At 38.5% G+C, this 27510-nt stretch overlaps 5 protein-coding genes and 1 long non-coding RNA gene across 6 annotated transcripts in view; 2 read left to right on the forward strand and 4 right to left on the reverse strand.

Annotated features, from left to right (window-relative positions):
• Window positions 1-9405, reverse strand: part of LOC115483357 — a 54017-nt gene extending 44612 nt beyond the window's left edge. Inside the window, exon 1 of the long non-coding RNA XR_003944322.1 lies at window positions 8891-9405. This is a non-coding gene — a long non-coding RNA (uncharacterized LOC115483357). The remainder of the gene's footprint in view (window positions 1-8890) is intronic.
• A 40-nt stretch (window positions 9406-9445) lies between these two features.
• LOC111597701 lies at window positions 9446-10519 on the reverse strand. The gene is made up of 2 exons (XM_023312539.2): window positions 10222-10519; window positions 9446-10161 (listed from the first exon to the last, which is right to left on the reverse strand). The coding sequence occupies exons 1-2, from the start codon at window positions 10451-10453 to the stop codon at window positions 9995-9997; spliced, it is 399 nt and encodes a 132-aa protein (XP_023168307.1). The 5' UTR covers window positions 10454-10519; the 3' UTR covers window positions 9446-9994.
• A 382-nt stretch (window positions 10520-10901) lies between these two features.
• On the reverse strand, window positions 10902-12684 carry LOC111597669 (venom serine carboxypeptidase). Its single transcript, XM_023312493.2, has 2 exons — window positions 12541-12684; window positions 10902-12483 (listed from the first exon to the last, which is right to left on the reverse strand). The coding sequence occupies exon 2, from the start codon at window positions 12466-12468 to the stop codon at window positions 11032-11034; it is 1437 nt and encodes a 478-aa protein (XP_023168261.1). The 5' UTR covers window positions 12469-12483; window positions 12541-12684; the 3' UTR covers window positions 10902-11031.
• Window positions 12685-13079: 395 nt separating this feature from the next.
• LOC111597655 (serine protease inhibitor 42Dd) lies at window positions 13080-15208 on the forward strand. Its single transcript, XM_023312476.2, has 3 exons — window positions 13080-13414; window positions 13465-14327; window positions 14868-15208. Exons 2-3 carry the CDS (start codon window positions 13470-13472, stop codon window positions 15138-15140), a joined length of 1131 nt encoding a protein of 376 aa, XP_023168244.1. The 5' UTR covers window positions 13080-13414; window positions 13465-13469; the 3' UTR covers window positions 15141-15208.
• A 295-nt stretch (window positions 15209-15503) lies between these two features.
• LOC111597676 lies at window positions 15504-17525 on the forward strand. The gene is made up of 3 exons (XM_023312502.2): window positions 15504-16635; window positions 16698-16834; window positions 16898-17525. Exons 1-3 carry the CDS (start codon window positions 15688-15690, stop codon window positions 16956-16958), a joined length of 1146 nt encoding a protein of 381 aa, XP_023168270.2. The 5' UTR covers window positions 15504-15687; the 3' UTR covers window positions 16959-17525.
• A 252-nt stretch (window positions 17526-17777) lies between these two features.
• Window positions 17778-19174, reverse strand: LOC111597692 (SH3 domain-containing protein Dlish). Its single transcript, XM_023312527.2, has 3 exons — window positions 19023-19174; window positions 18822-18936; window positions 17778-18763 (listed from the first exon to the last, which is right to left on the reverse strand). The coding sequence occupies exons 1-3, from the start codon at window positions 19066-19068 to the stop codon at window positions 17788-17790; spliced, it is 1137 nt and encodes a 378-aa protein (XP_023168295.2). The 5' UTR covers window positions 19069-19174; the 3' UTR covers window positions 17778-17787.
• Between the last annotated feature and the right edge of the window lie 8336 nt (window positions 19175-27510).

The following is a 27510-nucleotide window of genomic DNA, read 5'->3' on the forward strand; positions in this document are numbered from 1 at the left end:
TTTTTTGCTGTTTATTATTTTATTTTACTTTGTTTTTTTTTTTTTTTGTTCGCCATAAAACTTTCGCAGGAATTTGAAATACATCTATCATTTTTTTGTGTTTTTTTTGCTTTGACTTTGGCTTCAGCTTTGTGGCAGACAGGTTGACACCTTAATCACCTGGCCGCATTTGAAGCATACGAATTGTGTTTTCGCTTAAATAATTTTGTCAAGTGGTCTGCAGATGCGTAAGTTCATTAGGTCTGCCTGCTTTATAAATACCCTCTAGCTATGCTCTGTCTCGTTCTTCAACCTCGGCTGCGTCGTTTAGTCTAGACATCGATCGTTGTTAGACAATAGCAAATCTTAAGATAATGCTTGGAATTAAGCTTAAGACTCTAAAAACAATATTAGATTTAAAAACTTTTAGATATTGCATAGGTAACACCTGTTCAACTGGTAATATTTTAGTTAACCTCATTAAAGATATAACTAAATATCAAATAAATTTGGCTTGTTTGTCTCCTTTTTGATGACGTTATTAGAATAAACATTAATTGTCAACAGATTTGAATTGTAATCAGAAATGGATGCAAACAACAAAAAAGTTCTTATTAGAACAGCTGCAAATGGAAATCGAAATTTCCAGATAAATTTATGATCTATCAATTTTGGAACCTTTTAGGAAGAAGGTATGGAAATATAGAGAGAAGGCCACAGATAGATAGAGAGAGCGCGAGACGGAGAAGAGAGAGAGGAAGAAACAGAGAGAGAGAAAAAAAAACAATATGAAGAAAGCGAGAAAAAAATTAAAAGAAAAAGTGAGTCAAAGAGAAGATATATATATAGAGAGAGAGAGAGAGTAATGAGATAGAGAGAATAAAAAAAAGATATAAATATATGTAAAATCTCTTATATAGAAATACATAATATATACTAGGCTCTCACAGAATTCTTGATATATCGTCGTGTTTGTTTAAGTATTATTATTATTATTTGTAGTCTTTTTTATAATTATTTTTTCAGAGATTCTTTTATTTGCTCACTTGGTTTACAAGATCATAATTGCCCAACAAACGAGCAAATTCCTTAGTTCCATTATCTATTTTTTTTCTGTGATATTTCTTCACGTTTAGTTCTGGTCCACACTTCATTTAACTGCCTCGTAGCGCTATTCGCTTTTCGTGCTTGTTTATTTCTAATGTGTTGATTTGCTCAATGAAAGCAATTAAATCAAGAGGGCTCCAAAGTGGCCGAGTCTGGATTTATATATATATATATATATATATATATATATATACATATATATAGTATATATATAATATATACTACATATATTTATATATTTTATATATGTACATAGTATGGGCACACAGTTGTACAGATTTCGCGGCTACAAACCAGGCTAATGATCTCAAGGCATTTGTTGCCTTTGCTGATTAATAATTTATGCATATATATACTTACACATACATACATACATACATATATATATATAAATATGTTAACAACAAATTATTAAAAATCATGAAATACAACACAACGCAAATTTTTGCATGGTAAATATTTATTTTATTAAATTTTATATGTATTAAACGAACAAAAAAAAGCATTTTTTTGGCCTTAGGCAAAGATCATGTCGCAGCTTTAACTACTTTTGTTTTGACATGCCAAGTACCCTGTAAACATAGGAGTAGGGTATGTAGAGGCTACAGAAGTATTATATAACAGTTATGAGATGTCAGCTATTATATGAAGTTTGCCAGCTTAACTCATTTATAATGAAGTATAAAATTTATAAGAAAATTTTAACAGAAAACTTAGTTTATCAAGCACATGTCTAACAGTTGTAAAAAAATCTACCAAAATACGAAATTTATCATAATTTAATATATTTATGTATAACAGAATGTATATATAACAGTTATAAGGATTTTCTCTCAGATCATTCTATTTATTCTGCGTCATTTATCATTTACGATAACATTATAATTTATCATTATGTATAACAGTTCTGAGTTTCTCTCGAAAGGAGTTATTTATTCTGTATATGTATAACAGTATTAAGCCATTTCTAACACGCCCTTTATATTACCTTTGGGCACATTTGCATTTTAAGCAAATGCAGGGTATCTCAAAGTCTGCTCACACTCGTTAACCCGCTCGGTAATGGCGTTGTACAAAATATTTATAAAGCCACTGAGTTTTGAATACATTTGGCTCGATGATTCTTCGATTTTGTGATCAAGTGCTTTCAGCCACATAAGGCTCAAGTATTGAACTTAAAAAAAGGAGAGAACAACAATTTTTGAATTGATTTGCGCTTCAATTAAATCGCAATTAACTACACATAAAGCGATCTGCTGCATTTACTTTAACTAATTAAAAGTTTTCTAGTATTTAAAAGAACTTTTGTTAATTAGTTGAGGCCGCTGAAAAGCGCAAAGTCTTCTTGTCAAAAGCTGCTTTGAAGGGACAGAAAAAGGCCGAACGTAACAAATGAAACATACCAAAAAAAAAAAAGAGAAAGAAAAATCCGTTCAAGTTGCTCATTAAACGGCATTTAAAAGTCAGGCCAGCATGGCGTATGAGCAATCCAATTGGAATGGGTTCTTTTTCCAGGTAGAGCGAATAGTGGCTGCAGGGCGTGAGTTCTTATAGCCATATTCAGGGCCTATTCTTTGTGGGCGTAACAAAAGCCAAGCAGGTGTCGCACTCCCACAGAGTATTGTCCCCCCTCCGTGTTCATAATTTATGTTAGCTTTGATTATTGCGTGTACTATTGTTATATAAAAGAAAGAGAGAGAGAGAGAGAGGAAGATTTTTACCAATTGTTGGGGGCTTCGAAGGTTGAACCACTGTTGAACAGTTGACCAATTGACCATTTGATCAATCGGGCATTTTATCAATGCTTGGTGAATGTCTTTTTTACCTAACCACAAACAAATATCCTAAAAATTATTCATAGTTAAGACTGTTTCAAGTGGAAGATTTTTGATGTTGAGAAGTGCACGACCGAAATATACCTACTCAAATTGAATATGTCTTTCATTTATATATGTATAAATGTCTGTATCAGTAACCTTTATGATATATGTTACGTATAATCTTGATATAAGTGCTGAGGTATTTATAAGTAATAACTTGAAAATGTTATCTGTCAACTGTTAAGCAAATTTTAGTAACATTACTGTTAACAGTAAATTGTTAAGCATCTTATTGTTACATTACAGCTATCAGAAAGCTGATTTAAATAGCATTTTCGGCTTTCAGCAAGCTCTGTTATATTATCAAACATATGTTGAAAGCTAACGCTTACACAGCTCATTAAGACAATGTTAACGTTAAACTGTTATCAAGCAACTGTTATGCTAATGTTAAGTGCCACTTATCAGTATAATTTTTAACTATCTTCTCAGTTTTCTTAAAAAAAAAACATTTAAAACAATATATCAGCTTGATTATCAGTTGTAAATGCCCCTCCTTTAAGTTTTTCCCACTTTCTAATATGAATTTCAGCTTCTTTTCATTAGCCAAAAATCCGCTGTCAAGCCCTGCCAGAGGTAAGGGTATACGCAACAGCTTATATATCTCTCAATATATGGAATTATATTTAAGCAGCTTAATGAACCATTTGCAACTTTCACAGCGATCATTATTATCATGTGAGCTGTATTTTTCTGACCATCGAATGCCACAAGTGGAACAAATGTTTTCGGCCAGACAAAATGCGGCCAATGCGAAATATAAATGGCCTACACAACATGAACTCGTTGCGAATTATAACAACTGTTATACAGATGCAAAGTTAGGCATACGACTTAAGTGTTCAACAGATAAACATGAACTAGTTGCGAATTACAAGTGCAAACTGTTATACAGATCAATATATAGGCCCTTAATGCATTGTTATATAGCTAAATAATATAAATGGTCCACAAAAAACTAATTGTCTAGGCAAATACTTCGCATACCCTACGATAATCGCTGAAAACCCGTTCCAGCCAATGGCCAATGGCCATCAAAACACAATTACCTTTGGGTGCCACAAGACGAGGCTGCAATAGCCGACCGCGGAGGACGCCAATGATAATGATCTTGCAAAAATGAAAAACAGCACGAACAAAAAAAAGAGATATCTATATATAAGTGCGTATATATATGTATAGCAGCAAAGCGGACAAGTTTTAAGATAACCAACTCGTTGCTCTCTCTCTCTCGCACCCAAGAGCTGGGCCTGCTGTGCTGCACGGGACTCTAAAAATAGCTAGAGCTCATTAGAAAAGGCTAAAAATAGCCGCAAGTTGAAGCGCGACAACGACGTTCGCTTTGAGAGCAAATAAAATGAAAAAAAAAACAGCTTCAGCTACAACAACAACAACAACAACAACGTCGACGAGAAATAATCGTAATAAAAGAGCAGCGCATAATATGATAGCTGCATACACCTCTATAAATGGAAAAAGGTAGCCAAAAGGCCAGGAAGGAATGGCTAGAGAAAACTGAATCCTAAATTTAACAGAAACTTGAAACGGAATCTGATTGGAATTCGAATTAAATATCTGGAGCTTGAGGTAATTGTAAAATGAGCCATTTTAATTAACAGTTATAAAGTCTAACATGTTAATGCGGGCATAACAATACTCAAGCATAAATAGATTAAATAGATAATTAACATTTCCAGTAGCTAACACCGTTTGATAACAGTTACATGAGAGCATATTAGATTTATGTTATGTAAAAATATGTTAAGGACATTAAAGTTTTTTTTACATTAACTGCTAATCACTAATGACAATAACCGAATCTTCACAACTATTGGCCTTTTTTCTGATAAGCTTTATTAAATCTGATAAGAAAAAGAAAATGCAAGAACATTGCTAAAAATTATAAGAAAACAATTCAGATTGCCTCAAGCTTAAGAAAACTCAAAATTTTGTTTAGAAAATCCACAAAAATTAAGAGCTTCAACATAATTGTAAACAATTAAGTTAAATTTCAATGGTATTTCGACAATGTTTACATTTGGCAAACAAAAAAAATATGTTAAGATCACGCAGTAAAATGGAGATTGGAGGGGCAAGCATACAGAGCCAAAAGCGGGTGCCATGGCAAACTAAGTAAATCAAATAAAACAAGTGGAGGGGGCAACAGCAACAACAATAATAATAATAACAACAACAATGCCACTTCAAACAGACAACAACAACAGCCAAAGGGGAGTAAAATGAAACAACGGCAAAGCTACGGCATGTCAGAACAGCACAACAACAACAACGACAACAACAGAAACAAGAACTAAAAGAAACCCAATAACATAAAAGCTAAAGAATTTTTGCGCAAAAGGATGGAAGGCGACTACCGACTCAAACAACTGAGGGGGCCAAGCACGTGTGTGTGTGTGTAAGTAGAAAAACCCGCTTACAGCAGCAAAAACGGCGGCAGCAACGCCAAGTGACGACCTTGATAAGTTTCACACACAAACACAAATACAAATAAGCGTGAACACATACAGAGCAAAAATTGCTTACGAAAAAGGAAGGGCAGCCAAGGAGCGAACGAACAGCCTTTGAGGGCAATGAAAGAGGCCCGCGCACATTCTTAGTGTATGTGTGTGCGAGTGGGGAAGCAAACAGGGTAGGCACAGTTCATGTATCACACCACAATCGATGCTTAGCACAGAGAGAGCGCGCAACCCATGGTGAGTTTCGCTCTGCCCAGCACACACAAGTCACTCTCTCTCTCTTTTTCGCGTTGGCATCAACAAGTGGCTGCTGCTGCTACTGCTGCTCCTGCTCCTAACTCAATTCGTTTTTGTGTGTCTGTGCGCCGCTCTTTAATCAACAGCGCGTGGTGAGCTTTTGGTGTTGTTGTCGCTGTGTTATGCTGTACAATTGTACATGTTGTACTTAACATTACATGCTATAGGCATACACATGCATATATATATTATCATACTTTGCGTTTTATTATTGAATTTCTTAAGTCGCCGCTGCTGACGCATATAAGAATGCCAAACAAATTGCGAGCGACCGCTTGTCTGCCTCTGCTGGCGCGCGCTCTCTCAGCCCATTCTGACGCTCTTTTGTTTGCTCTCTCTCTCAATCAGCTGAGCTTGAAATGTTATTAAATATATAATTATTGATATGCTTCCATCTATACTATATATGTTTGGGGTGTAGTGGAAAATTTCTTGAAGTGTATTTATGGGGAATGTAGCTAAATCAATGCAACAAAGACAACAACAACTTTAAATGATCGTGCAACGTGCCTGAAATTATAAAATACAAAATTCAACGCGGAACCCGCCAACACCAGAAAAAAAAAACCGGCGCTGCACTTGCTGCCACACACACAACCGGCTCAGATCAACAAACAGACGGACAGACAGACAGCTGGACAGCCGGACTGTGCAACGTCTAGTTTGAGCTTTGAACGACAGGCGAACACATGAGAGCCAACAACCCATAATTAATCAGACTGCCAGGCAACATTTTTACAACAATTTACAATTTACAATGCACAGCCAGCAGCAACATTGCGAATTCCAAGCAGAATCCTTCACAACAACAACAAACTGAGCTTGCCGTGAAAGCTCTGGCAACAAACAGTTGCATACTCTATCGATTTCTTATTGGCTAACTGAGTTTATGCTGACAAATAATGAAAACCAACAAACGCACTTTCTTATTGGACTACCGAGAATATTATATTGGAACATAACATGTAGTATGACATTCTAATGTAATTCCTATTAGAATTTTATTTATTTGGAAATGTTCAATATGAATACTTGCTAAATTGGGAATACTGTGTTCTTATTGGTAGATACATATATATGTATATTATGCAGAAAATTAAATTCAAATTAGTTGGCTATAAAAACACATATTTTGAATATTATGCTTTCTTGTTTTAAATTTTAAAATCTCTTATAATTTTTTATATAAAAAGCGAGACTTAATATTTTAAATTATGTTAATTCTTGAATATATATTTTTCCCTTTTTTGTGTTCTTTCCATCATTTCTCTTTCTTTCATTGTTCGTCTAACTAGTTTTTGTTTTTTATCTAGAAATTAAAATTATTCTCTTTTCATCACTTTTATTGGCTTACTCTTACTCTTCAAATTAAATGCTTAACAAAATTTGACAATAAATTAACGTTTTTCAGCTATACGAGCATACAGCAAATGTCCAAATCGATGTGTGAAAACAAGTTTTCAAACATTAATTCGCATATTTTTACAAATTATATTAATCTCATACATAAAGGCAGAACAACAACAACAATAAATACAAGGAACTGCAAATAAAACTCGTTTTGCTTGTAAAACTTTTTAACAATTGTGATACCAGAATATAAATATAAGAAAATAAACAATTAATGTAAATTCTATTATGATTTCAATAACCAAAAAATAATAAACTAAAGTCAAGGATTAATTTTTTTGTAGTTCCATTATTAACAAATCTGATTGGAATAAACGTCTAAGGGAAATAGCTGTTATAAAAGGGAAATAATCTCTTAAGCTTTAACGTTGTGTTGTCTCATAACTAAGCGCTGAGTAAGCCTATTGATAAATAATTGCATTAAACTAAGCAATGTGCATACATACAAACATACAGACATATTCATGTGTATCTGTGTATGTGCGCAAGTATGTGTAGCATTGGTAGGCAAATGAGGAGGATGAAGGAGCGACTTAAGGCGCTGTCAAAAATCTTAATCAAATGATTGACACTTCGCGTTTCGCCCAGTGTAAGCTAGTCAAATGGAAAATTTGTATACTTTGTGCAAATGAGTAAATTACAATAATAATAAAAATAAAACAAAAAATACCCCAACAAATACAACAGTGCTACTAAGATTCCACACAAAGATATAATTTTAACTGTTACATTAGCATTACATGTACATGCAAATATATGTGTGTATATACTCCAAATATTGTTACACTTTTGGGTTTTTTTTACTCATCGGAGGTAGTATTATAATGTAACTAGATAGTAGTAGAGAGAGTGAGAGCCAGAGCACCCAGTAACAAACACGCACATATATATACAATGTGTGATTGGAATTAATCAGGAGTGCACACTGGCCCTGAGAGCGCATTAAACTTCGTTTTACAACAAACTCAGTATAAGCTTCAGCAAGTATTACAATATAAAACTGTTCTACTGTGCTACAACAAAGATCGTAACATTTTTTGATCAGCATACTTAAGGCGAGACGTGCACTCCTCTATCACAAATGAGAGCAGCTCACCAGCTCACAAGTAGCTGAGAGCAAGACATATGGGGAAATGTCATTGATCCACCACACGTTTGGGCAATGCTTCTCGCTCTTGTCTGCTATCAGTCGCCGCTATCCGGCTGATGCTTGCTATACAATGTGCGGGCACAGTGGGACGAGTGGAAAAGGCTGAAGTGTTCGTCACTTAATTGGATGAGCGCTACGCTGCGACTATGCTGCAATCAAAGTACATACGCACACATACAAACTCGCACACCCATATATTAGGGAACAGAGCTTGGGCTTTTTCCAATATGCAAAACAAACCTATTAAAGTGGATAGACAAGTTTTAACCAGTGACAAGCGTGCTGATAAAGCAGTTTGCGCTGGTCAAGCACACTGTGCGAAAGAGAGGGCTGAGATGCACATAGAAAACAAGCACACTTATGCAGATACCCACACATAAACTTATACAGACGCATGCACAGTCATACTTGTGGTAGCGGTTTAGGCTCAGCCTAAATATCCATAAAGACTCGATAAAAATAACTCAACATTGCCTGCAATCAATTTTAAAATAGACTCAACTTACAGCTGTGAAGAGGAAGAAGCACTACTAAAAGGAGAAGAAACTAGCCAAAGGCAGACAAGCCAAGGCAAGGCAATTTCAACTTACCGCTGCGCTCCCGCGCCGCACAAGTTCAAGGCCAAGTGGCCACGGCGCCTCCTCTCTGTCTTTTACTGCGTTCTGTCGTCTCCCGCTCTTCGGTTTACAAGCACTCGATGTGTGCGTGGTGTATGTGTATAGTGTTGGCGTATGCGCTTGTTTGTGTGAGTGTATGGTTATGGTGTTTTTTTATGCGCAACCGTTTGCATGCGAAAGAACTTTCGTTTTCAAGTACATGAAGCGCCAGCGCTTCCTTTGCCTTCGTTATTGTTGTTGCTGTTCTCTTGTAGCTGTTGTTAGCTCTTTTCTTTTTAGTGGGACGCGCGCGTGGTGAACAAAGGGGAAATCACACTTGTTTATAGCACGCGCAACATTTTGTTTTTTGTTGCCGAAATCAACAAATTCACAAAAATTTGTATATGTTATTTGCAAGACTGCACACTGAAGCCCAGAGGCAAGCGGCTTTGTAAATTAATTAACACACTTAAACTTACACACACACGCATACACACAGGCACACGCACACTTGGCCATATCAAGCAAGCGGGCGAGCGAGCGAGCGAGCGCGCGCGCCGAGATAAGCAAAGCAATTTATTTGCACTAAAATTTGTTGCTTTTTGCACGCTGCCGCTGTTGAGGGGCAGGAGGATATTGGGGGAGAGCCTAAATTCACCACACACACAATCTCACACACACTGGAATTCGTCGAAGCAACACACTCACTCACACGCTATCCGACGACGCAAACGCACGTTTCTTGTTACGAATGAGATGGCCAACAATTTTTGGCATTCCTGTTCACATGTCCCGCACACTAGAACAATTTGCGACGCAATTGGGTTTTCTAAGTTGCGTTAAATGTTTTATTTAGCTAGTTGAATTGCACGAGAATTTAGAAACAAGCAGAGACAACAGAAAACCAGACGACACCGCGATTACGAGGCGCAACAACAAATGGTGAGCGTGCGGAGAGAGCCCATGCCAGAGTTGCCAGGTTGGGAGCTTTTTCTTACGCCAAAAAAGCTTTGCGTCAGTGTTAAAAAACGCGCAGCAAAAACATATGAAATTTATTTATTTTATTCCTTATAAAATTAACATTATTTTTAAGTTGTATTAAAGCATAGGCAAATTAGCTTTCAAAGTATCGAACTCCTTGCGATCTAAAGCTTTTAAATTGGTGCCAGAGAAGGGTGATTTGAATTCAACATCGCGATGTTTGTTTACCAAAATCTTTTGTTCGGAATAAATCAGATTTATTTGCTGATTTATTTGCTCTTGATCTGCAATTGGAATTTATGTTAAAGTTGTTTATTCATGTATATATATTTATTAAAGTGTACCTTTTTTGAGCAATTCTATGGCTTGATCTCGTTTCATTTTAACCAACATGCTACCAATTGTAATCCAAACTTTTGGCTCTTCGCTTTTTTCTATCAGACGCAGCGCTTCACGATTTTCCTGCCTACGCTTGTCCATAACAGTTAACTCCTGCTTGTTGACCAATATCTTATCGGCCAGCTCTTCCGTCTTGTTAATAATCTCTATGCTCTTATTTAAGTCCGTTTGCGACATGGTTAACAAATTTATATTAATAAAATTGGCAAAAATGCGGTCAAAACGTAAACAAAGCAAATTAAGGTGACCAACGTGTGATAAACTAGTATTGCTAGAAGCCAAAGGCTGGTTACTCTAACAGCTGTTAGTGAAATCTTAAGATGTTCACCTCAACAACAGCTGTTTGTAATTCCGGTAAAATATATAATATAATTATCATCAAATTTTTTGAAAGAAATAAAAATCTTATAAAAACGATTAAATTGTAATTAAATTGTTGTGTATATTAATGGTCTATGCTGGTAGCTCTTATGTGCTTAGAATATGGTCTTCTTCATAATAATTGTTTGTAGTTTATGCAGGATGCGCGCGAAATTCAAATTTGAATCTTTGAATACAAAACGAAGCCAGCAATAGGAGAAAGTCCCTTTATATTATTTAAGTACACTGCATTATGGAAAAAACCTTTACAATTTTATTTCAAGCCACTGCAATATAATCGTCAATAGACGAGACTTAAGCATATATTTTAAATTAAAATTCAACATTTAAAGCAGCTTTATTGTTTTCCAGCTGCATTCGAAAAACTTCCAATTTTAACGTTTGTAGTGAGTGAGATGATTGATCATCTCGTAGAGCCACTTGGGCTGATCATGTGGAGCCATGTGGCCAGCATTACGAATCATTATTTCAACTAGATGTCCGGCATGCTTCACATAGCCCGCCACCTCGCCATCAATTCGCCAAATCTCACGTGGCGCAATTTTATATTTCTCTGAATCCCGAAATTTGAGTTTTTTCAAATAGTTGCGAGTCAGCGGATAGGCTACAATAATGTCTAATTGTCCACTATAGATGCACACTGTGTACGTGTTGAGTAGCTCAGCGATCCAGGGAGCCACAGAGTCCATGACGTCTTCCTTCAAATGAAGCTCCACCTTATTCTCCTTGTCCAGATCATGGAACGGCTTGTTGCCTACATGAATTGCACGGCGAGTGGCGCCAGATTGCAAAAATTTACCCAAATTTGCATCCGCTGCATCCGGCTGAGTATTGAGATAATTGTAGTACCAATTGTAGCCCGTAAGATTACTAAAGATAGAGCCGTTAGTCAGGTCGCCATTGATTAACGAATCGAAGATTTCGAAGGCGCCACTCATATCCCGCTTCTCAATGCACTCGGCGCCCTTCTGTTCCGCTGTATGAAATTGGACTAAGCCATTGTCATCGATCAGGCCCAGCTGATAGAGGTAGTCACCGTACTTCAGCTGATGCAACGGGTCGGAGAGGCCATTGCCAATGGCCACGCCCTTAAGCGGGATAATGACTCGCGCCTCAATGGAATTCTGAACTTTGTGTATATGATAAGCCAGAGCAGGCACATATTTGCCGGCATAGGATTCACCGGTGACCCAAAAACCGGATGAGGTACCCCAACCAAATAGTTCGTACAGCTGCATTACAGCCTCGTGAAGATTCCTGCCCACATCCTTCTCATTGCGTGCGTAGCCGTCGTCGTTGTCCGTGAAACTAAAGCCCGTGCCCACAGGATTATCTATGTAGATTAGATTATGTGTCTTGCTCCAGGTATAGTTGCGTTTCTGCAGTTTGCCTTCACTATATAACTGGAGCGGCCCATTTTCTGTAAAGAGTCCGAAGAGCGACGAGGCACCAGGTCCACCTTGCAACCACAGCACAACAGGCGCATAGTTCGGATCTGTTTCACTGGGGAAATACCAGAAGAACATGTTTGAATTGTAGGCCTTATCCACGGTCAGATAACCTGAATAGCTTTCCACATTATGAAACTGGGAGCCCGAAACACGCGCCATTTGACGCACTTGATCCATGGGCACCTTTCCGCTCTCGATAAAGGGTGTGAGGAAAAGAGGTTCGCCGGGATCGACACCATCGTTAAAGTACTTAAAACGCGGATACGGATTAACAAAGCTATTTCTATACGGCCGATCTGCAGCAGCAACAGCAGCAGCAGCTGCGATTATTAAAAGTACGCAATGAATTGCGTTTTTCATTGTTTGTTTTTTTTGCTAGAATAAATCAGTTATTTAATCAGTTTGTTGCTGCTTCAACGCCCCCTTGCTTACCCTTTATAACAGATAAGCAAACGTTGCACTTATGGTTCTGCTCCGGTTAAAAATGAAAACTTGTCTGAGCCGGCAAAAATGATAATGCGATGCTAAGCAATAAAAATGTTACAGTTATGTAGTTCCGGTGGTGAACTAAGAAGTGAACTTCAGTTTGAACTATTTCCATAGCTATCGAGCTGTCACAGTGTTATCGATAGGTATTGGATTATTATATTAAAAAGCCAGCTAAATAAAAATCTAGCAAAATCCCCAGCCGAACTACTTAACGATCACATGAGCTAACTGCTACTATTTTTAAACTTTCCAAATAACTTTTAAAAAAAATATGAATAATCAGAATGCAGCAATCAATAAAACAATTAACAAAAATAACTAGATAACGATTATTATCCTATTTATTATTAAACTAATTTAAATTGAAATTCAGTTTTGAACAACTTAATGAGTAAGTGAGCTATTAGCCGGCGAGCTGAGCACAGTTATCGATAAGTTACTTTGCCAATCAGCTGTTGATTTCAAATTCAAATAAAAACATTTAAAATTCCAGCTGATCGCAAATAAAAAGACAATTGAACTTAAATTACAAAGAAATTGTGTAAGACAGGCCTACATGGAATTGAAATGAACAACAGCGCACCTGAGCACCTACATAGATCACAAAAGCAATTAACCGTTAAGCGAAAATGGGTTAAACTTAAACAACGACCGCCCTCATTTGCGCCAAAAATGAGTCATGAGTAACAGCAACTCGTAGCTGCTTTCGCTTTTGTTGTGGCATCGGCAAAACATTCCACTTTGGGCAGCTAAACCAATTGGACGTGCTCCATCTTCCGCGCTCTCTCTCTCTCTCTCTCTATCTCTTTTAACTATTGTAAGTACCTACAAATAGCTTGATTACGCATATCTAACAAACACACACAGATAGAATGTTCGATTTCAATTTGGAATTTGCGCGTGGCGGCGCCTCTTTCACCAGCGAACTGTTCCAGCTGCTAGCAGCTGGTGGACTAAAGCAAAACATCGTCTTCTCTCCATTCTCTATACAAACTTGCCTGGCATTAGCCTTTGCCGGTGCTCAGGGTGAGACAGCCGATGAGATTGCCAAGGGTTTGCGTTTCGTCTCCAACTTCCCACCAGAAGTCGCGCAAACCTTCCAGTTTGTGCTGCAAAAGTACAAGGATAGCAATCTGTTGAAGGTGGCCAACAAGCTGTACGTGCAGCAGGGCAAGCAGCTAAAGGCCAGTTATGAAGCCTCCATCAAGCAGGACTACAACTCCGAGGCGGAGTCCATTAATTTTGCTCTCAGTGACGCGGCTGCTCAATTGATCAACGGCTGGGTGAATGCCAAGACAGAAGGCAAGATCACTGAACTGGTCACTGCCGATAGCTTCAATGAGAACACACGTCTTGTGCTGCTCAATGCGCTGCACTTCAAGGGCAGCTGGGCCAACAAGTTCGATGAATCGCACACCGAAGAGGATGATTTCTGGACAGCCGAAGAGCAGAGCATTAAGATACAATATATGAATCAGAAGGCGAAATTCGGCTATGGCTACTTTGAGGACTTGAACTGCACAGCATTGGATATGCCCTACAAGGATTCCGATTTGTCGATGTTTGTGCTATTGCCGCAGGAGCGTGAGGGCCTCAAGGACCTGGCCGAGAAGCTAAAGGGCGTTAATCTAGTGGATTTGGCTGGTAAACTGAATGTGGAGGAAGTTCAGGTGAAATTCCCGAAATTCAAGGCTGACTACTCCATAGAATTGGTCGACAAGCTAAAACAGGTATGTGCTCTATGTTGTCTATATAGTCTAAAGTAGTATATATATATATATACGTAAGGTATATACTATAGATATATTCTACGAACTTAGATACCCTCTATGAAGGCATACAAATATCACACCATACATATATCTCTATATGTATGTCTGTCTCTAAATGTCTGTATATATAAATATATATATACGCTTCTATATCTATTTTGCTTTCATTACTTAAACACGTCAATAGGTTACTATCACTATAATTTACTTTCGAACTTTATTGATCAATGCTTATCTTAAAGAAATTTGAAACACTTTCATTTCGGTGGCTTATCAGTCTGCTAGATAAAGTTAGGGTGTTTAATATAGCTTTCAAGCTAAGTTGACACATTTACGGTTCCTGTTTAAGATCAGGTATCGTTCGTGCATCGAGAAAAACCTCAGCTGCACTCATGTGTCATATCTTATCTCCAGCATGAGCTCATCAGTAATACTTGTATTTAATCATTGTTTATTTTTATATTTGTACTTATGATATCTTTATTAAATCGTTGCCAGCTGGGCATTACAAAAATGTTTGATGAGGGCGCCGATTTCAATAATCTGCTGGAATCCCCTGAAGGTATTTACGTGTCGAAGGTCTTGCACAAGGCAACGATTGAGGTGAACGAGGAGGGCACCGAGGCAGCTGCTGCTACCAGCATGATTATGATGACGCGCATGATGCTATTGCCACTGCAATTCCAAGCGGATCGTCCATTCCTCTATGTCATCTGGAACAAGAAGAATATTGTTTTCGCTGGCGCTTTTGTCAATGCACCAACTGCCTAAAACCTTAAAAAAAGCTCATTAATTTATTTGTTATTTTGATAATGATTTGTATTTAATAAAAAAAATATTGGCACATTCAATATAAGTTTTTTTATTTAAAGAATTACCATTCAAATTGGCAATTAGGCATTTGCCCCGGTATATTGCCAGCTCTGGTTATGCGGTATTTAAAAATATATTTTCCTTTTGATTATTGCAAGCAAATTGGCTAGTTATATATGAATTTATTTATTTATAAATTAGTATTATTATTATATATTTAATTTAACATAAAAGTTTTTTGCTTTAATTTCCAAGTGGGGTTTTTGAAATACTCAGATTTGCGTTAAGCTTTGCGCGCAGCCAACTTCACGCTGCCCAACCAATTGCCACCAGTTCATTGAGCCAGTTCCGCGCTGAACTACGCAGCTCGTTTATTTGGTGCAGAAAGAAAACAACCTGAATACGCACATACATATGTGCAAATATATATATGTAGGTAGTTCTGGCTGAACAATTAACAGTCATGTGGCAATAGGCAACATTAGCATTCAGAACGATTTAAGCAATGTCACTGCGTGCTTTAAGGAAACGGGATAACCAATACAATCAAGGTGCTGCCAGAGCAACGCTCTATAAGAAAGCAAACAACAGTAACAGCAACAGCAACGGCAACAACAACAACAAAGTTAAAAAGCTAACGTCAGCTGGAAGCCTGTTGCGCCAACGTCAGCTGCTTGGACGTTCGACACATTCCAATCCAGATCTAACGGCATTTCAGAGGACCTGCACGAGTCACTTGTTGCGTCGTAAATCGGAAAGTGATGCCAATCGGGTAGACTCGACTGGCCAATCAACTAAACCGTTAACGGCTGCAAACGCTAAATCCGAGATTTGCCTGCAGCGCATCAGTTCACATAGCTACGAGACGGCGAACAGCAGGCCCTCAACAACAATGCTAGGTGGAGCGCGTTCCCATCGTGATCTTTCTGTTGTCCAATTGGATGCGGATCGTGCGCCGCGTCGCATGAGCGAGTGCAGCATGGGCTACAGTCAGGCGAGTGGCTCTTATTCGCGACGCACTAGCTCCATGTTTGCCAGCCAAATGATGCTGTCATCGAGTGCAGCAGCTCCGGTCGATCCCAATGCTATTTTGCGTGTGCCCATCATTGGTTACGAGGTGATGGAGGAGCGGGCACGTTTCACGGTCTACAAGCTGCGCGTCGAGAATCCCGATACGAATGACTTTTGGCTAGTCATGCGACGGTATACGGACTTTGTGCGCCTTAATGGCAAGCTGAAGCAAGCCTTTCCGCATGTAAATCTAATGCTGCCGCGAAAGAAGCTCTTCGGCGACAATTTTAACGCCGTATTTCTAGACAATCGGGTGCAGGGCCTCCAGATGTTTGTCAACTCAATCATGGCCAAAGATCAGCTGCGCAAATGTAAACTGGTGCGCGAGTTCTTTTGCCTGGACGAGCCACCCTCCTATTCGGAGTCCATGGAGGAGTGTCGAGTGAGTGAGGAACAACTAATCTACCAGTTATATATATAAACATATGTGCCTCTCTCTTTTAGGCAATCTTCGAAGCACAGGAAGAGACCATTGCGCACTTGAAACTGCAAATACAAAGCAAAAATGATCTCATACTTGGCTTACAGCAGAAGCTGCGCGAGGAAATGATCGAAAAGGAGCAGATCAAAGAGCAATTTAAGTAGGTCACAGGAGTAAAGATTATGTACATATATAACTTACTGTATTTCCTTCACATTTACAGAAATCTCAATTTGGACTGTTCGCATTGCTCTTCAGCAAATGAAAGTTTGGCGCTAAAGTAAATTTAGAAACCACTCAAACCAGGACATGTGGAGTGTCCTTCCTGTGCGTGTGTGTACAATATTATGCTGAGCATAACTCTAGACACTCGCACGCCTTTAAAATATCTCCCCAAGTGCATATCAAGCAATAAGCAAGGCTCACTATATAGACAACTATATATAGTATATTTAAAGTGCTTTAGTATACTACACTGTACAACAAGAATTAAGTCTAAGGAGTGAATTGATGTGATTTAGATGAGTTTTTGGAAAGGTTAAAGTTGTCAAATTTGGATTTGCATTTGGATTTGGATTAAATACTATTATGCAGAAAATCTTTGAAAACTTTTTATGCGGCCTTTGAGTATTTGTTTTTAAGACTTTTAACTAATGCCCCAGGACATCATAAGATATTACATGCTAAGTTTAAGGTGCAGGCTGATATTCTAAACCTAATTGAAAGATATTACTAAGACGCATTACATTGTTATTAAAGGCTCTATAATTCAAAAACTGAAGGTAATTAAAAGAGCAATAATTATAAAAGGAAATTAGTTAAAATTCCATCAATTCATTTCAATCATAATCATTTCAAATCAAAATTTCAATCATATCTTTTCACTCTAATGGCTAAAAAATAAATTGAATTATGTCAAACAGTGTAACAAGCCCAAGAAACGAAAAGAAATACAAATATTTTTATAACTATATACTTATATATATTTATGCGGGTTTTTATCCGCTGAACATTAAAACTTAGTATAAGCTCAATGTAATTTAAAATAATAATAATCATTAAATATCTTATTATTTCTATAAATAAACTGTTTATAGCTATTAGCTTGCCAGCTCAGAGGCTCGTCATGGCTGGCGGCCTGGCGTAGGCTTTCGGTATGAAGCCATATTTGCGAGTCTTTGGAGCGTATGCCCACAGCCAACCGTCCACGGTTTGATTGTTCAGGTCCGCATATATCCAATCGCCACGACGCACTGACAAGTCGTCGGGAGCCTGTGCTTTGTAGTCATATAGCATAACTAGCTCCGTGCCATGGTAGCGCAAATCATCGGTGCCAATGCCCAACTGTTGTTGCTGCTGTTGCACCTGCTGTGCCTGTTGCACCTGTTGTGCCTGCTGGCCTTGCTGCTGCAGCATGCTCTCCATGGCATTCAGGCTGCCACCTGTTAGATTCGCATGATGCTGCATATTGCTCTCGTTGAGAGGAGCTGTGGTCGCTGTCGTTGCCTTCTGCTGTTGCAGCACTCGCACACTGTCAGCGGGATAGATAAAGTTGGCAGGTACAAAGCCTTCCTGGCCATCGCTGCGCATTATCCAGAACCAGTCGGGATCCTCACGATTCAGCACCGTAACAAATTCGCCGCGCTCCACAGACAAATCGTTCTCATCCCGCGCTATAAACGTGTAGAGCACAATGCACCGGCCCGATGGTTCCTTGATGAAGGGCGTGCATTCGGGCATCGTTAAGTGCAGATTGCTCTCCACATTGTTGGCTGGGGCGTTGGTCGACTCATCGCACAGCACATCTAACTTGTTATCAACGCTCAGCAGTGGCTGATTCTCATCGTGCGGCTGCTCTGGGCATTGATCGCGTGGCAGTTTCTTTTTTATGGCCAGCTCGGCGAGTTGAGTGTTATATGGAGCGCAGTAGGAGAAGGGTATAAAGCCCTCCTGTCGAGAATCTTGTCCTATAACATATACCCAATCATTTTCGCGATACAGTATATTCACAAGCTGCCCACGTTTCACCTCTAGCTCATCATCCACACAGGGTGTAAAGTCGTGCAGCACAACCATCTTAGAATCGGGACTGCCAAGGGAAAACTACAAATTATGCTATATATTTATATATAAGTTAAAGACTTTACCTCAGTCCATGTTCCTTTTCAATGCCTACACGCACCAGAGTCTCTATACTAGACGAGCCTGTTATGCGCCCCATGCCAACGGGCGCTAAATCACGTTCGATGTTCGCATTTGTGGCTAATGGGAAAAACAAGTTTGTTGTTTAAGTCTTTTACATATAGGTATATTATTTCTCTTTGGTTATGCTCGCTGCGCATGCGTACCTTTCTTTTTGTCGCGCCTCATGCGCACCGGACACAGAAAGGCCATAACTAATTAGATTTCAATATAATTAGTTATTCACAACTTAATAATCAAAGAGCTGCACTGCATTGTTTACGAGAAAATGCATTGCACTTGTATTCGATTGTTTTGATATTATCGAACGCACTTATCGAACCTGACTGCATTTTATCGATATTGACCGACCGCCACATACAAAATTGTGCGCTAAAATTTATCATTTCGGGTGTGTAATTTTTTGTTTTATTTTTTGTTTGTTTATGTGTTAATTAAAGTGTTTATAGTATGTTATGCTTAACAAATGTTAATTCTAGTTATGCAATGAAGCGTGTAAATAAGCATTGGCATTATGTTTATTGAAAAGAATGGGCATTAGGCATTGCAACACCTTGAGGCAGGTTCAATGCACTTGCCCGTTATTCATAGAGGCATAACACAAATTAATTACTGTATTTAAGTGATATGAGTTTTTGTAATGTGATTATTATGTAATAAGCATGACTACATGAAGATTAGATGTTTTTTGAAAGAGTCAAGTTCTGTTTGCATAGATTTTCGAGCTCTGGCTACTTGCAACTGCAACATGATTTGCAGTTCCGTTAGATAGAGTTGACATTATAATTTATGCCAGTCATGATTTAGCCTTTTGCTTTTCAAGGTTAAAAAGCCATGCGTCATGCATTATCCTTGCAGGCTGCATCCAGTCAAACAACGGCAATGCTCTCTTTTAGTGCCAAGGATAACGGCGTTTGCATTTTCGATTATTTCTGCCAATGGCTGTGTGTGCCTGTGCGTGTTTGCGTGTGTGTGAGAGGGCAAGCGAAAGTACAGCCGACTAACAAACTGACCTACACAGCAGACCCTGCCTGAACCCAGGCCCCGGCTCTTTACTTCTCAAGTTCGTTTTCATTGCCAAAAAAAAAAGTAGAAGGAAACTGCGCATTACAATTGCTGTGTTACGAGCATTATCCGTGTTGCCCTACCCTACCCCACACCTCTCCACTCTCCCTCTCTCTGTCTCTCTTTCTTAGTCATCGAAATGAGACCTTTGTCTCGCTCTTGTCTCGTTGACTTTTGCTTACTACGCAGTTGAGTCAAAAGTCAGCCCACCGGCCCACACCATTCCTTTTCATCCCATTCCATTCCATGCCCTATCCCAAGCATTTAGCTAAGAGAGCTAGCTCTTTTGCAAGTAATCAATAAAACGGCGTCTGCGCATTAAGCTACACGTGAAACCATTCACTAAAACAGCACAACAAAAAGCTCGACATGATGAGCTTGATAAAGATGTTCCGCGTGGATGAGGATAATGGCGATGATGAGGATGCTTTCTGTGGCAGCCGTGTCGCTGTTGTTTATCCTTGTTCAAATATGAACGCTGTCTGGACAGCAGACACGAGACTTACTCCACTGCCTGACTAAGTGGGTCAGTTATATATAGGAATCACGCAGGTTTCCTAACTGAAATTTCAGTCGAACCTAACTCGCCTGCTCGAACTGCTATTCAAATTTCACTTAAGTACTGTTGTCAGGAATTGTGAAATTACAGCACTCACACACACACACACATGTATGGATGTCATTCACGCCCATATCACAATTTCATCAGAGCTCGCAACACGTCCTCCCAGGATGCGGGGTTACGTTTGTAATGCTCTCGTAAATCGATTTCGTTTGGCTTTCAGTTTCATGAATGGCATTTCAATTTCCCGCTCATAAAACAACGCACAGCGTCAAAAAGTCATTCAAATTGCTAAAAATTTGATAGACGTGCTGTGAAAGTTGAGTTTGCCAACTTATGGGCTTAGCGAATATGAAGAGCTACACAAAATTGATATAGGCTGGTAACAGTTGTTCTTGTTAAATTAGTCGAGTCTAGAAACTGAAGTTTATTTCATCATAAAAGCATATCATCATACATGCATAAGAACTTTTTCATATATTATATATTTTTTGATAAAAAATATTCTGTTCTAGCCCCATTTCTGTTTTCATATAATAACTTCGTTTTCCTTTAGCAATTATATGAAACAATACGGTAACATTGAAGTAGGGTTTTCACTTGCCCTATGTACTGTCAGGCAGGTCGTCACTTTGGACTACCTTGAAACGACGTATTATACCTCGTTAACCTTCAGGATCAAGGGGCTTTATATGCTCTAACTGGTTTCGGTCCAGGTTCTCATTTCGTTAACGTCGCCGACTCTTTCCTAAGCATTTTTGCTGTAGCATATATTCCCTATTCTGATCTCTCCTTTGATCATTCCCTTCTGCTGTCCAACTTCCAAGGTGAACTCCATTGCAAGTTTGACAATGACAAGAACAATGATTGTGATAATAAAAATGATGATAACAATAAAAATTATGCTTATTTTATTTTTATCATTAGTTTTAACCATTATCATAATCATTATCATTAACATCGTAATTCTTATTATTATCATCATTATTATTATAACTATAAATGATTATTGTATATTAAAAATTTGTACATTAGACTTATACATACTTTCATCTATGACTATATATAATTTGATAATCGAATTGCTTCGCCTGTTGATAATGCATTTCCGAATTAACCGCACGATTTATTGGCCAAATGCAATTTCTGGTAGGATTTGCATTTGCGCAAGAAACGAAAATTTTTACGAGCGTTTCTAAAAATGCAAAAACCATAAACAAAAACAAAAACAAAAACAGAAAAGAGCAAACAAAAATATCGGCATAAATAGGAAAATGCGAAAATGCAAGAAAAATGGTGAAATAAATAATGTACAAATTTGGAAAAATGCCAAGAAAATGAACAGATTTCATATATCCATAAAGGCATTTATATATATATAGATATATGTGCAACAGATGCGCCAAATGTGGATATATTTATGTATGCATATAGAAACTGATTAATCAAGTTAGAGGTCTGATTGCTGATTGCATAAGCCAATGGCAGCCGCTGCTAAGTGAGCTTTCATGCATTCAACGCCCACGCACAGGCTCATAAAGCATAAGAGAGAGCGACAGACAAAAGCTGGCGGGGGGCGAGGTCGTTGGGGCGTATTCGTCGCCTACGCTCATAAAATGTATTCAAGGACACGTTCAGGCAATTGTGTGCCCATTAAATGTGGCGCGACTCAGATGCAATAGCAATTGACACGAGGCGTATGCGCGATATTTAATTAAGCACTTAACACAATTTGTGATTGCAATAGCTGGCGTTCATATATCCTGCAGTCTGCACGAAGTCTTTGCTAGCCTTAATATGCAAATGTTGGAGCTCAGAATAGCTTGCGTCAGCAGCTTCAGCTTTTGCTCCTGCTCGAGCTCATCTTGAACTGCTGCTCTTGTTCCTAATGCTGCAGAGAAGCTTCATTTGCCTTCTACTTCAGCTCTTTGGCTTTATGACTCCTTAATTCAGTTCCAGCTCTTATTCGAGCAATTGCTTCTGTTTCAGTGGCTTCTTCAGCCCCTGTTGAAGCTTTAGCTGTTGCTTCAGTCTCCTTGTCTAGCTACTGCTTCTGCTTCAGCTCCTGCTGCTGTTCTTTCTCCTGTTCCTTCTGAAGTTTGTTGTAGTCGCTGCTGCTGCTAGCGCAGCTGTTGCTGCTGTTTTCCATACCTCAACACTTGCAACTGATACAGCCATTACTTCAACTTTAGTTTTCTGTAGCTTATTGAGCTCTTGATTTATCCCGTGCTTTAGCTGCTGCTCCTTTCATTCTATCTAAAAAAAAGCGTTAGTTTCTGTTCCTCTTCTGCTCCTGTTTTACTTTAGCTACTGGTTTACTTGGTCTACTGCCACAGATGCAGCTTCTGCATCATCCACAGCTTTGCTTCTTCCTTCAGCTCTTGCTTCTGCTTAAGTATCAGCTTATTAGCAGCTAAAGTTTCGTTTAAGTTTCAGTTTATGTTTCATCTACAGCTGCTGCTGTTGCTCTTGTAATTGTCCTTCTTTCAGGTTGCTTGAGCTCCTGGTTTAGCTACGCTTTTGCCGTTCGCTCCAGAGCATCTACTCCTGCTCAAGTTATTCTTCTACTCCTGCTGCAACTCTATTCTTGTTGCAAGCGCAACTCTTTCTTTGCTTCAGCTTCCAAATTAGCTTTGGCTCCTTCTCCACCTGCCGCCGCTGCTTTTACATTCAAAATTTCATTCAGTTTGCCCACAACATAACGCTCCATTGCGTTTCACTCTCTCTTACTAGTCTTCCTACCTACCTAGCTCCCTCCCTTTCTCTCTCTTTCGTACCGCTTTTTTCTCCTAATGCCTCGTCGCACGCCAGCTGGGGCACGTGCGCCACTGTAGGAGCTTGTGTGGGCCTCTTCGTGGCGCTCGACGCTCAGTTGATGTTGGTTCCTCGTGCCGTGTGGTTCGCATTGTGGCAAACAGTTGGCTGTGGACGTGTTTCAAAAAAGCTGTGGGAAAATCAACTTGTAAGAAATTAGGTAAAAATTTGACTTACATCCGATAGGCAGCATGCAATAGCCAAAAGTTGCTATTTAAATTGATATGTTTTTAATGCTTACTTAAAAATGTTGCACAGGTGCCTGCCAGGTGTGTGTTTGCCTGTGTTGGCGCCACTTCCGCACACACACTTCCAATATAAATATATAATTTAATTTGTTTTACATTCGTTTATTATTTATTTTTTGTTTCTTGCTTTTGGTTTTCACTTAGGTCGAACGACATCAAAATTTTTTGCCAGCCACACAAATTATTTTCAGCCAATCTGCGGCAGAGTCAAAGACTTTTTTATGAGCATGTATATATATATATATATATTTATATATACATATATATTCTGTCTGCTATAGATATACATCTTTATTTTGTTTTGATCATAAATATGCTTTTCTTTATTTATTTATGAAACGTTTCGCATTGTTGACACGCGAATAGCCAATTTGAGCTGATTTCAAAGAGCATCTGCTAGTTCCAATTAGTCTTCATATACCCAGTGTATCCTGCTTGGGGCGGGTATATTGTTACAACTTAAAAACGGGCACAATCCGTATTTAAAGTGAATAATTATTTTATTTTATTTCATCATTCTATATTTATTTTTGTAATATAATATTATGATACAGGGTGTTTTGATTTTGCCCTTCAAAAAAATATATGATTAAAATGTATTTTTATATTTTTTGTATTGTATACAAATTTATTTTTAAATTTGTTTAGCAACCAATAATGTATTTTCTTTATACAGCGTGTTGCTTGGTCTATACAAAAGTTGTATAACATAAATATTACTTATAAATAATATATATAGTTTGTTTCTATAATTATTTAGCTTGTCTAAAATATTGCATTTTTGTAAATAGGCTCTTTTTTGCCCATCAAAATACACAAATTAGTATAATAATGTCTAAATAAATTGTTATACAAAATAGAACTGTAATTTATGTTAATTAATTTATTCATAAATTATATATCTAAATTTTTCATGCATTAGAATTCATATGAAATATCATACAGGGTATCTCCAGTCTATTATGTATGCATTTTATCAAACTAAAGGCCAAAAATTGTTGCCAAATTTTGAACAGATATTGTCAAGGTTAATATCTAGTCAGATCGTACACATACATACATATTCCTACACACATATGTTGTTTCATTTAAGGCTCGAGTAGTTTTCATTTTCACACGTGAAAATGGGCATGACATCTGTCTGATTTGTAAGGCGCAATTTCTTCAGTTTGCAGTTTTTTCCAATTTCTTGCATGATGTAACATTGTTTATCAATTGAACGAATAAATGAAAAATAGTTCAATATACTCTATATGTTTATATAGTATTGTCTAGAAACAATTGGTTATTCAATTGATAAATTTATATACAAATCACAGATGTGCAATTTGATTTTCTGTTGGTCTTGTTGGAGGGCGTCAGTTGATCAATTTTCAAGCTCATTTTCTGTTTTCCGTTTATCTATGAGTATGTGTGTAAGATTATGTGGTGGTGTTTGTATGTGGGTGTTCGTTTCTAGAACATTCTGGCTGTGTGAATTATTTAATGAGAAGTTGACAAGCCAAAGCGGCCTGCATTCCTGCGAGCAATTGCCAATGATATCTTATTGGACTTGTATTGCGAGTTTAAAATATGCGTATTTTTAGTCATCACAATTCGTTTTTAAATACTTACTCATAATTATAATCATAATCATAGCTTCCTTTCTTACTCTCTCTCTCTCTCTTGCCCACCCTCTCTTACATTTATTCATAATGCAATTTTCTCTCTCTTGCAGCTATGGATATGAACAAGCGAATTGTCAACATGGATTCAATTAACACAAATAAACGCATAAAAAAGCATAATCAGTAAAAAAAAAAACATAAAGAGCACATAAATATATTTATAAAGCGGCAGCCCAAAGCAAAAGTAAAAGCACCGTCAACTCTTTGACTCTTCACAAACTGTCAACTGTAAAAACAAAAGAGAGCAACGAAAAGAGAGCGCGCGAGCGCACTTTGGTTTTGTTTACACGCCCATTTGTGCGTTGATGTTGTGATTGCAACCAGAAGTGAGGAATAAAAGCAAATATTTACAGAAATTTAACAATAAATCAATTGAGCAATTAATTAAACAAATTTCAACAGAAGCGGTAAACTATTATTGAAGCGGCTAAACAGCGGCCGGAGTAAATTCCCACAAAGAGTTTGCGCATATATAAAGAGAGACAGAGCCAGAGAGAGAGAGAGAGAGCGCACATTCAGGCAGACAATTGCTATTGCACTGAGAGGGCGCATACTGGCTGGTCGAAAATACACGCACGCACACAAGTGCTCCAAAGTCTCGTGCTTGGCTCTGTTGGCGCTGTGCCGCTGCCTTCCAGATAGAAATTGAGTCTCTCGCGTGACACAACGTGCGTCCAAACGAGCGGAAAGTTTTCTTTACTGTGTGCGTATGTGTTAAAGTTTGCTCTGTTTTTCTTTCTTTGCTTTTCGTTGCTCATTCGTTTGAGTAGCATTAGCAGCAGAAACAACAGTAGGCAGAGCAGCATTTGCCGCCTCCCCATCCAAACGGCAGTCGGTCATTGTAAGCCCAAATTTTTGCCTGTGTGGAAATTTGCAATGCTGAAGTGGTAAAGCTTAACCGTCAAAGTCAAAAGCCAATAAACAAACATTTTAAAAATAAACGTGCGCAATAAATAAACAAAAAACAAAAAAAAACAACAAACTTTTAAGTGCGAGTGTAAAATATCGATTTTTGTGAACAGCAAACGCGCGTCGATGACCTCGACGACGGCGACAGCTACAACGGTATAAAAGCAAAAACTGTGCGAGCAAGCGAGAGAGAAGCTAACAAGCTAACGCTTTTGCCCAAATCAAATTGAGCCACGTTTTACATAATTGCCCAAGCGCATAAAGCAACAAACGCAACATCAACAACACAAACCAAAGTCAAACTAGCAAAAGCACAAATTATAACGGCGTCCGCAAACCGAGTGCAAGTGGAAAAACTTTTTGTTGCTGGACGAAGAAGGCGAAAAAGTAGCACAACACTTCCAGAGAGCGGCCCAAGCAGCTGCTGCAGTCGAAAATCACAGCGACACATGCTTAGATATCGGCTCGTCTCAACACACTTCCTAAAGCAACCGTAGTCAGCCCACAGGCACACACACAAATACGCTAAGTGGAAGAGGGAGAGCAACAGCGAACGAGTGTGAGAGCGAGCGAACGAGCAACAATTGCAGCAACCACAACAGCAAGAGCGCAGTAGGAAGAGAGCGAGACAGAGAGAGAGAGTGACAGACTGAGCGCAAAGTAACTGGAAGGCCGATCGCAGGATACGAATACGAACACGAATACAGGGCATTGCGGCCATACAAAAAGTACATCAGGTGTGCCGGCTGTGCTCATTCACGTGCCGAACGTTGCAGCGCGAGGAGTCTGTTCACGAATTAAGCGAAAAGCGATCAAGCCGAGTGTTTCATCGATTTAATTAACTCCAAGCGCTCTACGCTTGAACCGCAACAGTTGCAGCAGCTTGCAGCAGAGGCGGCCTAATTAATTTGCATCCGAACGGGCCTTATAATTCAGTCACAACGTATTCGCTAGGAGTTCTACGCCTACTCGGTTTGAGCTGTTTTAATTTAGATAGCGAAAATGTGCAGAGATCGCGATATGAGTTTGTCATAGATCAGCGCAATCGTCAGTATAAGGTTAAGAAAAAAATTAAGCTGATGCTGTACTGAATGCCCAATGCCTGTATAACAGATAGACACGAGAGCGAGAGAGCGACAGAGAGAGAGTGAGAGACAGTCAGCGTGACAGCAAACGAGCGAGCCTTGGACCAAGCAACAACAACAACAATAACTAACAGGAGTTGTCCTCAAGATCAACAAAGCTAAAATACCAAAGTTAACAATTTAAGTCTACAACATCAACATCAGCTAACATCAATCAATCAGTCAAGCAATAAAAGCAAGGATCATCGATTCGCATGTGTGTGCCTGCGTGTGTGTGCTCGCCG

Source organism: Drosophila hydei, unplaced genomic scaffold (genome assembly GCF_003285905.1).
Source record: "Drosophila hydei strain 15085-1641.00,03,60 unplaced genomic scaffold, DhydRS2 tig00008122-arrow-pilon, whole genome shotgun sequence".
NCBI lineage: Eukaryota > Metazoa > Arthropoda > Insecta > Diptera > Drosophilidae > Drosophila > Drosophila hydei.